Source organism: Aotus nancymaae, unplaced genomic scaffold (genome assembly GCF_030222135.1).
Source record: "Aotus nancymaae isolate 86718 unplaced genomic scaffold, 86718_ANA_hifiasm-v0.15.2.pri h1tg000008l, whole genome shotgun sequence".
NCBI lineage: Eukaryota > Metazoa > Chordata > Mammalia > Primates > Aotidae > Aotus > Aotus nancymaae.
The window spans coordinates 37,624,940-37,638,981 of record NW_026988419.1 but is presented as its reverse complement, the minus strand read 5'-3'; the positions used below and the strand labels follow the sequence as shown (position 1 = coordinate 37,638,981).

Sequence of the window (14,042 nt, the reverse complement as noted above, 5' to 3'; positions counted from 1 at the left end):
AAACCAGCGCAAAAAGGATGAAAACACCCAAAACCAGAACACCTCTCCTCCTACAAGGGAGCACAACTCCCCACCAGCACGGGAACAAGACTGGACGGAGAACGAGTGTGATGAAATGACAGAATCAGCTTTCAGAAAATGGATAATGAGAAACTTCCGTGAGCTAAAAGAACATGTTCTAACCCAAGGCAAAGAAACTAAGAACCTTGAAAAAAGACTTGATGAAACGCTAACAAGAATGGACAACTTAGAGAGGAATATGAGTGAATTGATGGAGCTGAAAAACACAACACGAGAACTTCGCGAAGCATGCACAAGTTTCAACAGCCGAATTGACCAAGCAGAAGAAAGGATATCAGAAGTGGAAGATCAACTCAATGAAATAAAATGAGAAGGGAAGATTAGAGAAAACAAGGTAAAAAGGAATGAACAGAGTCAACAAGAAATATGGGACTACGTGAAAAGACCTAATCTACGTTTGATAGGTGTACCTGAATGTGATGAAGAGAATGCATCCAAGCTGGAAAATACTCTTCAGGATATTATCCAGGAAAACTTCCCCAACCTAGCAAGGCAGGCCAATATTCAAGTCCAGGAAATACAGAGAACACCACAAGGATATTCCTCTAGAAGAGCAACCCCAAGGCACATAATCATCAGATTCACCAGGGTTGAAATGAAGGAGAAAATACTAAGGGCAGCCAGAGAGAAAGGTCGGGTTACTCACAAAGGGAAACCCATCAGACTCACGGCAGATCTCTCAGCAGAAATCCTACAGGCCAGAAGAGAGTGGGGGCCGATATTCAACATCCTTAAAGAAAAGAACTTTCAACCCAGAATTTCATATCCAGCCAAACTAAGCTTCATAAGTGAAGGAAAAATAAAATCCTTTGAGAACAAGCAAGTACTCAGAGATTTCCTCACCACCAGACCAGCTTTACAAGAGCTCCTGAAGGAGGCACTACACATAGAAAAGAACAACCAGTACCAGCCACTCCAAAAACACACGAAATGGTAAAGAGCAGCAACACAATGAAGAATCTGCATCAACCAATGGGCAAAACAGCCAGCTAGCATCAAAATGACAGGATCAAATTCACACATAACAATATTAACCCTAAATGTAAATGGACTAAATGCCCCAATCAAAAGACACAGACTGGCAAATTGGATAAAAAGCCAAAACCCATCAGTGTGCTGTATCCAGGAAACCCACCTCACATGCAAGGATACACAAAGGCTCAAAATAAAGGGATGGAGGAAGATTTACCAAGCAAATGGAGAGCAAAAAAAAGCAGGAGTTGCAATTCTCATCTCTGATAAAATAGACTTTAAAGCAACAAAGATCAAAAGAGACAAAGAAGGACATTACATAATGGTAAAAGGATCAATGCAACAAGAAGAGCTAACGATCCTAAATATATATGCACCTAATACAGGAGCACCCAGATACATAAGGCAACTTCTCAAAGACTTGCAAAGAGACTTAGACTCCCACACAATAATAGTGGGAGACTTCAACACACCATTGTCAATATTAGACAGATCAACGAGACAGAAAATTAACAAGGATATCCAGGATTTGAACTCAGACCTGGAACAAGCAAACCTAATAGACATTTACAGAACTCTCCAGCCCAAATCCACAGAATATACATTCTTCTCAGCACCACATCACACCTACTCTAAAATTGACCACATAATTGGAAGTAAATCACTCCTCAGCAAATGCAAAAGAACGGAAACCATAACAAACAGTCTCTCAGACCACAGTGCAATCAAGTTAGAACTCAGAATTCAGAAGCCAACCCAGAACCGCACAGCCTCATGGAAATTGAACAACTTTCTCCTGAATGTTGACTGGATAAACACTGAAATGAAGGCAGAAATAAAGATGTTCTTCAAAACCAACGAGAATGAAGACACCACATACCAGAATCTCTGGGACACATTTAAAGCAGTCTCTAGAGGAAAATATATAGCAATAAGTGCCCACATGAGAAGAAAGGAGAGAACTAAAATTGACACCCTATCATCAAAATTGAAAGAGCTAGAGGAGCAAGATCAAAAAAACTCAAAACCTAGCAGAAGACAAGAAATAACTAAGATCAAAGCAGAAATGAAGGAGATAGAGACACGAAAAACCCTACAAAAAATCAATAAATCCAGGAGCTGGTTTTATAAAAAGATCAACAAAATAGACAGACCACTAGCCAGACTAATAAAAAAGAAAAGAGAGAATAACCAAATAGATGCAATAAAAAATGATAAAGGGGATATCACCACAGACGCCACAGAAATTCAAACCATCATCAGAGATTATTACAAACAACTCTATGCACATAAATTAGAAAACCTGGAAGAAATGGATAAATTCCTGGATAGTAGCCTCCTCCCAAGCCTAAACCAGGAAGAAGTCGAAACCCTGAATAGACCAATAACAAGGTCTGAAGTCGAGGCAGCAATTAAGAGCCTACCACCCAAAAAAAGCCCAGACCCAGATGGTTTCACAGCCGAATTCTACCAGACATACAAAGAGGAACTGGTACCATTCCTACTGAAACTATTCCAAATAATCCAAAAAGAGGGAATCCTTCCCAAATCATTTTATGAGACCAACATCTCCTAATACCAAAACCCGGCAGAGACTCAACAAGAAAAGAAAACTACAGGCCAATATCCATGATGAACATAGATGCAAAAATCTTCAATAAAATACTGGCAAGCCGATTACAACAGCACATCAAAAAGCTTATCCACCATGATCAAGTAGGATTCATCCCGGGGATGCAAGGCTGGTTCAATATACGCAAGTCTATAAATGTAATTCACCACATAAACAGAACCAAAAACAAAAACCACATGATTATCTCAATTGATGCAGAGGCCTTCGACAAAATTCAACAGACCTTTATGCTAAAAATCCTCAATAAACTAGGTATCGACGGAACGTATCTCAAAATAATAAAAGCTATTTATGACAAACCGACAGCCAATATCATACTGAATGGGCAAAAACTGGAAGCATTCCCTTTGAAATCTGGCACTAGACAAGGATGCCCTCTCTCACCACTACTATTCAATATAGTACTGGAAGTTCTAGCCAGAGTAATCAGGCAAGAAAAAGAAATAAAGGGTATTCGATTAGGAAAGGAGGAAGTCAAATTCTCTCTATTTGCAGATGACATGATTGTATATCTAGAAGACCCTATCACCTCAGCCCAAAATCTCCTGAAACTGATAAGCAACTTCAGCAAAGTCTCAGGATACAAAATCAATGTGCAAAAATCACAAGCATTCCTATACACCAATAACAGACTTAAAGAGAGCCAAATCAAGAAAGAACTGCCATTCACAATTGCTACAAAGAGAATAAAATACCTAGGAATACAACTAACAAGGAACGTAAAGGACCTCTTCAAGGAGAACTACAAACCACTGCTCAACGAAATAAGAGAGGACACAAACAGATGGAGAAACATTCCATGTTCATGGTTAGGAAGAATTAATATTGTGAAAATGGCCATACTGCCCAAAGTAATTTACAGATTCAACGCTATCCCCATCAAGCTACCAATGACCTTCCTCACAGAACTGGAAAAAACCACCTTAAACTTCATATGGAACCAAAAGAGAGCCCGCATAGCCAAGTCAATTCTAAGCAAAAAGAACAAAGCGGGAGGCATCACACTACCGGACATCAAACTATACTACAAGGCTACAGTAATCAAAACAGCATGGTACTGGTACCAAAACAGAGATATAGACCAATGGAACAGAACAGAGGTGTCGGAGGCGACACAACATATCTACAACCACCTGATCTTTGATAAACCTGAAAAAAACAAGCAATGGGGAAAGGATTCCCTGTTCAATAAGTGGTGTTGGGAAAACTGGCTAGCCATATGCATAAAGCAGAAACTCGACCCCTTCCTGACACCTTACACTAAAATTGACTCCAGATGGATTAAAGACTTAAACATAAGACCTAACACCATAAAAACACTAGAAGGAAACCTAGGCAAAACCATTCAGGACATAGGCGTAGGCAAGGACTTTATGACCAAAACACCCAAAAGCATTGGCAACAAAAGCCAAAATAGACAAATGGGACCTAATCAAACTCCACAGCTTCTGCACGGCAAAAGAAACAGTCAATAGAGTGAATCGGCAACCAACGGAATGGGAAAAAATTTTTGCAGCCTACCCGTCTGACAAAGGGCTGATATCCAGAATTTACAACGAGCTAAGAAAGATTTACAAGAAAAAAACAAACAAGCCCACTCAAAAATGGGCGAAGGATATGAACAGATACTTTACAAAAGAAGACATACATGAGGCCAACAAACATATGAAAAAATGCTCATCATCACTGGTCATTAGAGAAATGCAAATCAAAACTACATTGAGATACCATTTCATGCCAGTTAGAATGGCGATCATTAAAAAATCTGGAGAAAACAGATGCTGGAGAGGATGTGGAGAAATAGGAACACTTTTACACTGTTGGTGGGAGTGTCAATTAGTTCAACCACTGTGGAAAACAGTGTGGCAATTCCTCAAGGACCTAGAAATAGAAATTCCATTTGACCCAGCAATCCCATTAATGGGCATATATCCAAAGGATTATAAATCGTTCTACTATAAGGACACAGGCACACGAATGTTCATTGCATCACAGTTTACAATAGCAAAGACCTGGAACCAGCCCAAATGCCCATCGATGATAGACTGGACAGGAAAAATGTGGCACATATACACCATGGAATATTATGCAGCCATTAAAAACGAGGAGTTCACATCCTTTGTAGGGACATGGATGAACCTGGAAAACATCATTCTCAGCAAACTGACACAAGAACACAAAATCAAACACCACATGTTCTCACTCATAGGCGGGTGTTGAACAAGGAGAACACATGGACACAGGGAGGGGAGCACTATACACGGGGGTCTGTTGGAGGGGAGTGGGGGGCACAGCGGGGGGGTGGGGAGTTGGGGAGGGATAGCATGGGGAGAAATGCCAGATATAGGTGAAGGGGAGGGAGGCAGCAAATCATACTGCCACGTATGCACCTATGCAACAATCTTGCATGTTTTTCACATGTACCCCAAAACCTAAAATGCAATAAAAAAAAAAAAAGGGTATAAACGGTTCCTGAGTCCAAAAAGTTAAAGAATCACTGTATTATTCTATCAGTTGTTATAACCTTGCCTCCAGTAAATATGCAAACACAAAGCAGATTCAGATAGGATTTTCCCAAAAGCCTCTCACTTACATAACTTTTAAGTTTTATATTGTTTAACTGACGAAAGAGAAGATAAAATATATCAGCTGGGTTTCTTCTTAGCAGCACTTACTTATCATAGGAATCCATTGCTATGACCCATTTGCACAGACCTTCGGCCACTGTAGAAGCATTTCTGATTTTTTCTGGCACAAAATCTGGATTTGGAATATAATTTTTTCTTATGATATTCATATAAGCTGGAGGAATATTGTCCTGGTCATATTCATGAAGTGACTGTAGAAACTTCGTGTCACCAAGAAGTCTCTTAGCTGGGCCCCAGAAATCCTGAATTTTTTTCCCTGAACCTTTTGGGTCAGGGATTTTGTCAGCTTTGATTCCTTTCAAGATGCATATAGCTTCCATAACAAGCTTGACACCAGCAGGAGGACTCTTCATGGATTTTACCACTGTAATATCCTTGAAATAACAACATGTTAATTATTTAAAAAGACGTGCTTGTTTCCACAGTAATTGTAATTGGCTCCTAATTTCAAACTAAGCATAGAGAAGCTCACCCTGTTCACTGGATAGAAATGGTGACGGTCACAGAACTGCACTGGTACTCTTCTCTCGAGTCCCAACCAAAAGTTTAGCCAAAATTCTCTGCATTATTTAAAAAATCTATCTTTATCTTTCTAAATTAAAATATTCCCCCCTTCACATCTTAACTTTTAGTATACTTCATCAAATCTAAGACATACTATTATAAAATAATTATAAAGCACATTATTTTATGTATACCCCCAAAAAAATCACTGACCAAATTAACACAATACTTTATCACATCCTCTATAAGATGTATCCCAATGGCAAGACTGTCTAAATATGAAAAAGGTACCCCTTAGAATCAAAATATAACATTGAGTCTTATTGATTACTGTTGATTACTGTAGTGCAAAGATTGTATAAAGTTCTTGAAGTAACTGTTGCTTTCCAGTAGGTTATAACACCACCTGGCAGCTTTCTTCCTTTTCAAGGGTGTTTTTGCATGCACATGCATTACTTTTTCAGGTCAATTAGGTAATTCTTTTGCCAGTCTCAAAATCATTTCAACTTCATTAATCTTGCAGGCTAATTTGGAGAGATAAACTAGACTAGAACACAATGCTAATTTCTTTCTTGGGCTAGAAAGTGTGTGACAAAGCTCTTACCTGTGCAGTGAGAGTATCAAGGGTGGCCAGCGCTGACTTCAATATTGGCAAGGCACCTGCCAGGTCAGCATCGCATTCATCTTTGATAGCTTTGGAAGCCATAGCTTGTTCGTTTGCTATTGCTTCATCAGCTTTCACTATTTTTTCAGTTTTGGCAACTTCTATAGACTCTTTCTCAATCATTATCATCATTTCATCAACCTCTTTGCTGGCAACTTTTAATTGAGGTTGTAGTGCCTCCAACTCAGACTGCATTGTTGCTACTTGAGATGAAGCAGAATCCAATTTCTCCAAACCCACTTCATATCTCTTTTTCATTTTCATTACTTCACTGAAAGCAAATAGATAAAATGAAGGTAATCATGAGGCTCTCTATACTACATTAAGAAAATATTTAAGTGTTTTTGAGCTTTCTAGGCTTTTTCAAGGCATAACTAGGGAAGTGGTCTAAAATATTTTCATATATATGAACAATCTGTCAAAACACAAACCCTACAACATTGGATTGTGCACAATTAAGAGCAGATAGCATGTTTTATTCATTTTTGTGTTTTCAGTACCTATACATTATCAAGGCATGCAACAGAAATTCAAAAGGATAAATACACTGGGGATGAGGCAAGGAGACTCCTGTATCAAAATGAATGATATACTTCTAAAGTTGGTAAGCTGATTCCAGCAATACTACTGCTGCTTTAAACCTTTTTATGATCACTTAAGCACACATCAGTGCTCAAAATATATTATTTTGAATGTTTCCAAATGTGAAAAAAAATGATTTTAACATGTATTATACATCTTGAAATAGGGATTTTTTATTAAAGCAAAAGTAACACATAGAACAGATCATAAAGCTCAATACCCTGTTTGGTGCAAAATGATTATAAAGCAATAATAAATGATTAGAAATAATGTAATATTTTAGCATACTTTAAAAGTTTAACATTTTACTGTACTTAGAAATGCTATCTGCATTTATCTGCAAATATATATTTATTTCTCTATAGAGAAAACTCTTGTTTGTAGTTTCTTTTTAAAATACTTGATATATCATAATGTCTCCAAGTGAAAAATGACATGGTTTTAAAACTCCCCTTCAAAAAACAGACTGGAGTAGTAGTGAGATGGAAAAGGTAACCTGGAGAACACTGATTGTAATTTTTTCCAAAAAAAAAATTTGTGAGAGTATGCCATGTTTTTGTCACATGTTGAATTCCCTCTGAGAGAGCAAAATATTTGATGGTAATGGGAACAGAGGGGACCAACTATATGGCACTGTATTATCTGTGAGTTTGGTCTCAGTTGAAACCTCATACAAGCATGAAAAAGGTCTCATTCCGGCCAGCCTGAGACAGTTTCAATAGTGTGGCTCATCCCATGTGACACTTCGCTAGCTTAACCACAGATTTCCCGGCAGGTAACCTGAAAACTTGCTTCTAGGTTACAGCACCACCTGGCTATCAAGATGTGAAGACTTTAGCTATCATGGGAAGAACAATCACAGGGTAGGAATTCTAGTTGAGGTAAAGGAGAAATTAATATCTATTTTTTTACTTTGCAAGGAATTTTGAAAAGAAAAATATTTGAAAAAGGAAAATTTGAAAGGCAAATAAGAATATTTGAAAATGCCTTAAAAACTGTGACTCTTTCAACCTGTAAGTTTGAACTTATAACATTGTGACTTCAAAACTTATAACCAGTCTGTTTAAACTCTTTGTATAAGTTTGTATCTTGTTTTTATAATCCTTCTTTTTGTTAGGGTGGCCTTACTATTGTGAGTGCACAATCAAACAAAAGCCATGAGCGACATCCAAAATTTAATCATTCTCTAAGAGCTTTTGATCTCCTGGATAAGAAAATATGAAAAAAGCAAGATGCCATTATGTTAAAGATCATAAGCTCTACACAGAAAGACAATTATGTTGAGAGCCAAAGAAATAATGAATTCCAGCCAAGTTATTCAGCAGTCACAGTGGGACTTGCAGATTTCATTATGTAGTTGAAAAATTCCTAATGGCATGATTCAAACACAGGGTTATAGACCACAGTGATGACAAAAGTCCTGCTTGGGACGGCACAGCAATAGTCACTATGAATACAGATGAGGAGTGTCATATCTGTATCTAGGTAGCATGCTGCCCAATATGAGAAAAGGTGCTTCAAAATGCTTGAGATGATGGGTTAGCCACAGAAAGATTTAGAATTAACCATAGAAGTATGTACAAAAATCAAACTCATAGTATTAATATTTTTATATTATCTGTGTACATTTGTTGTTTTATGTATTCTTTTTAATCTTTAAAAGAATTTGGTCTGTTCAATTCATGGGTCAGGCTTGAGCTTCCAATATAAATCATGTGACTGAGCAATAAATTTACATTTGAGTTTTTAAGTAGAAATCAGATTTATAGATAATATTCAAACATTTAAAAGTACTTAAGGCTTACCATATGTATACATTTAAAATACTAGACTTATAAATTATTTAAGTATCTAGTAATGTTTGATTTGTTAAATCAGAACTTAAAAGGGAAATATAAATACTGCATTAAAAATTTTATCTAAACAAGCTTTTAAATGGAGCCATATACTAATCCAAGGTCCCCTTTAAAGGTAACCACTAAAATTTTCCAAACTTCCTACTTTCTAGCTTAATGTTATGATGTTTTTAAATTTTGTAGTATACATACTGAATTTCAATTTTTAGACCCAAGGAAATATTTGAATAAACTTTTATGCACACAAAAGTCACCCTCAAGAACATTAAAAAAACTCATATTGACATTTTCTATAGCACATAAATTTACTCATGTTTATATTGATGTTTTCAAATGAGAGTTTATTAGAGAGTAGCTGTCCCTCCCTAGAGTCTCAGCTGTTCAGTATCCAAAGAGAGGGTTTAACCATTATCTAATTATTTATCAGAGAAAACTCACTCTCTAGTAGTGTTTACTCAACATTCAGAGCTCTGGTTGGAATATCTTCATTCTTCCAAGAGTGACTATGTATCTACAATGTGCTGGGCAATGTGCTCATACGAGAAGGATGAGACCCCTCCCTATACTCAAAATGTTTGTGGATTAAATTATTTAAAGATGTAACAAAACTCACAGTACATTTCTATGAAATAAACCCCTATTACATCATATTTATGTCATTTTTGCACACACAAATATTTTTAATTCTCTATAGCTTACTTAGAAATATGAAATTTCATTTTTACCTTCTTTTCTAACAATAATTAGAAGGTAGAGATTAATTCGAGGTAAGAAGTAGGAGTCACATAATTGTGTCTTTGAAGTTCGACAAAGAAAGATTTTGATAAATTTATAGTAGAAGTGTGGAAGCTTTTACACATGTCGATACAGCCATCTCGTATTTCCTCTGACATTTCAATTTCTTCCAGGAACCGTGAGGCAACTGCCTGGAGTGCATCTTCAGGCCATGACTAAATTTAAGATAAATGCTTTAGCACTTTATTAAGATTAAAAATCTGGATTTGTTACTACTGCAGCCCTTTACTACTTACGGATGTTGGGGGTGAGGGGAATAGTGTGGGTGAAGGGGAATAGTGTGACAGAAGGGGTGGGAGAGACAATTTCATAAGGAAATTTCCCAAGGACTTGCATACTTAGGACAGGGAGCCAGGAGCTAGTTAGTGCATATAACATTCACTGTCTGTGGTTTGTTCTGAGTTAGAGAAATTATTCATGAGTGCTTCAGGAGAAAGGAATGGCAGAGGAACTAAGTTTATGGAATGTCTACTTCTGTATGCATTTTACCGGTATTATCTCATTTAATTCTCCTGAGAATGATGTAGGCATCATTCTTGAAATAGCTTTCAAATCCTTTCTCTTCTTTATCTACCTCAATCATCCCAATTCAAGCCTCCACTCTCATCTGCCTGCAGGATTCCAATAGCATCCTAACTGCTTGCATTCTCCACAGAGCTGCAAGAATGATTTTTTTCAAAATACAAATTAGCTCATATTACATTCCCCAATTTATAACCATTCAAAGACTTCCCAGGATTCTTAAAGTAAAATCCAAACCAACTTGCCATTCTCTATCTGATTTGGCCCTTCCTATATTTCTGACCTGTTATTCACTTTCCCCCACAGTTCCTATGCGCCTATCACCCTGATTTTCTGCCATGCTCTCCTTTCTTCTGTCTAGCCACTTGACTTCACTAGTTTATCCTCTGTGTCCACATCGCAGTACTGACATGTTTTTGTCTTTCCAGTTTCCTCTTCAAACCCTTAATTGGTCCCTTATTTAAAAAGCATTTACCTGTAATCCCAGCACTTTGGGAGGCCGAGGAGGGCAGATCACCTAAGCTCAGGAGTTCAAGACCAGCCTGGCCAACATGGTGAAACCCCATCTCTACTAAAAATACAAAAATTAGCCAGGTGTGGTGGCAGGCGCCTTTAATCCCAGCTACTTGGGAGGCTGAGGCAGGAAAATCACTTGAATCCAGGAAGCGGAGGTTGCAGTGAGCCAAGATTGTGCCACCGTGCTCCAGCCTGGGTGGCAAGAGTGAGACTGCGTTTCAAAACAACAACAAAGCATTTACTCCATATATGCTACCCTGTCTGATGAAATTATGTGTTGCTCCAGCTTTTAGATTAAGACCTGCTACAAAGCAAAACAGAATTCAATAAATGTTTTGCATGAAACAATTAATTTTACCAGGAAGTGGAGGTACAAAGAGGTTCTATAAATTTTCTAAGGTCATAAATGCTTATCTGTTAGATCCCACTCACAGGATCTTAGACACAGCCCACAGATTTCTTACTACACTGGCAGAGAATGCATTGTGACACACGGTTGAAGCGAGAAGGGAGAATTAAAGTATTATTCACATCTAGCTATTCTCCCTTTGCTGCTCCTCTTCCCCGCCCCTCGTCCCCACCCCACCATCCACTCGCTGCCTTTGTCTGCTCTGCTCTGTGCTTCCCAGTACTGAGGTCCACTACAAAAAAGATCACTCTGGCTTTCTTCCTCTTAACTTCTTTGGGTTTAGCTGAAGAAAAGAGATTGGGGTGGGGGGGCGGGGGCAGTAAAGAAGTGAGACATAGCGGTATTTAAATCCTCGCTTCCTTTCTAGCAGTAGCTGAGTTCTAGGTTTCTGGTTCCTGTTTCTGTTGGGCAGTCTTATATCCACAGCTCTAAGCTCTGAGCTCCAATAACACTCTTCCCTTCCTCTGCCCTTTTATACCCGGGTATAGTAACACTTCCTGCTACAGCTCCACCCTCCACTTCCAGAGTGTTCCAACATCCCCTCTTGGCTCCCTTAACCCTGCCTACGCCTCTATGAACAGTTCCTTCATTATGGTTCCTCCAGTGAAGGGTTCAAGTGTGCTCTGTGTTTCTTGTCAGGACTTTGATACACAAATTTATCATAACACTTCCTATAATATATTGAAGTTAGTGATCACATATACTCAATAAATACTTTTGTATTATGATGATTTCTTGAATTATAATTTCATAAAATACATTATAACTGATCAGAAGATTCTGCTAACTTACATTTTGGGGTCACTGGGAGTCTATAAAATAAGTCACGATGAGGACAGAAATTCAACATTTCTAGAAGTTTATCTAAAATACACATGATGATACCTGAAACCAGTCAATGGTACAGCAGTTAACAAGAGCAGGGAACTTCCTCAGACGATTCCGAAATGCATCTCCAATGGGACTCATGGCAAGGACCACATGCAGTTGGTTGCGGCAACGATCAATAAACATGTTGTAAAGGGCTATGGGGCTGCCATCTGTTTGCTTGGTTTTATCCCGCTGGCAATCTATGTGACGCATCTTATCACATATCTCTTGCTTCTCATCTGATGCAAAGAGATTTGGAATCTCCCCAGCATTTAGCAGATTATTGACATCTTCCAGAAATGATTCTTTTTTAATCTGAGTATCTGTAAACAGGAAGACACCCTGCATCTCACCTTCCTCACATTTCCTTAAGATCACTTTTAAATCTTCATGCCATTCAGTAATATCATACCCCTTAGAGATTTCAACTTGGAAAACTGAATAATCAGCCATGCAGGCAGCTAATCTGGTGACAGACTGCCTTCCGCTCCCTCCAACCCCTACTAGGAGAGCATGGCTGCGAGGCTGCTTCAGGATCCTGGAAATTCTGCTGATGTGCTCTACAGCAAATCGAAACAAGACGAGGTTCATGGGTTTTTTGCGTGTATTGTTGTATTCTTCTAGGTGAGTTTCTACTATCATTCGAAGATTATCCACATCTGTGACTTCTCTGTAGTTGGTATCCTCCCTCTTGGGATCATGGAAATCACAAAACATTAAGCTGCATAAGTCATCTTCTTCCACTATTCCATCACTATCAAAATCCAAACGTTGAAAAAGCTCATGAAAATCTTCATGCATGTAGTTTTTCAAAATTTCTTGAATATAGTTGATGAGCCAGCTTCTGTCTGCATTGTCCAGAAGGCGGTCATAAAATACTCGAAGGACCTGTATAGTAATTAAAAAGCAGCTTTAGGAACTGACTTTCTTCTGATTTTTTAAAAAAGTGTTATTATTTCTGTGCTAATCTCAACTAATAAAAAATATTCTTAGAAAATTTCTGTGGGTTTTATTGAAAGTTTATCCAAATAATAAGGACTCATTTATAATAATGTATTTTGAATGTTAATTTTGACCATATATTTAGAATAATAAGGTTATATTCAGTTAACAATCAATGAAAGGTAATTTTGGGGGTGGGAGCTGAAGTAGATGTAGAGATGCTAAGAGAATTAAGGCCTTGAGAAGGTAGTGACTGCCTTTGCTGGTCGCTCAGATGGGGATAGCAGAGCTGGGCACCAGTATCCAGGGATTCCCAACTCCTTTCCAGTGATGTTTCCTTTTTCTAAGATAGATAACATTTTGAAAGTTACTGACAAATCAATAGGCTTTTTTTTTTTTCAAAAAGCACATTTTCTAGAAAAGGAAATGTCTTGGGTAGAGGAAGAGTTGTTTGGGATATCTGTTAATTACTTTTGTTTTAGGTCATTACAAAGAACAATCTATTAAAATAAATCTCTGGTTATATGCACATGTTATGGGACTGCAAGAAACAGGCAGGCTTGCTACATGTAACAACTGTTTTCTTAAAGCAGTATAAGTGTCCCAGGGGTATGGTCTATTTTGGACTGAATTATGTCCCCCAAAAATTCTTATGTTAAAGCCATAACTCTCAATGTGACTGAATTTGGGAATAGGGCCTTTAAGGAGGCAATTAAGGTTGAATGAGGTCATAAGGGTAGGGTCCTAAAACTATAGGAAGGTGTCCTTGTAAGAAGAGGAAGAGGCACTAAATGTGCACGTTCTCTCTCTCTTTCTGGTTCTTGTTCCTGTTGGGCAGCCCTTGTATGCACAGAGGAAGGGCCATGTGAGGACACAGAGACAAGGTGGCTTTAGCAAACCAGCAAGAGGAAACAAATTTCTTTTGTTTAAGCCACTACATTTGTGCAGTAATATTACACAAATAAGTAATGTAGAAAAAAAAACCCCACATTCATTTCTTATTAAAAACTCCTTAAAAAGTGTTCCATTTCAAATGTATTTGAAGTCA

General features: G+C 37.9%; 1 protein-coding gene across 1 annotated transcript in view; it reads right to left on the bottom strand.

The window, feature by feature from the left end:
• Positions 1-14,042, bottom strand: part of DNAH7 (dynein axonemal heavy chain 7) — a 260,963-nt gene that overhangs the window by 106,249 nt on the left and 140,672 nt on the right. Inside the window, 4 exon segments of the mRNA XM_064372762.1 lie at positions 5,362-5,708; positions 6,443-6,814; positions 9,666-9,890; positions 12,068-12,940. Coding sequence (XP_064228832.1) covers positions 5,362-5,708; positions 6,443-6,814; positions 9,666-9,890; positions 12,068-12,940 — 1,817 coding nt within the window.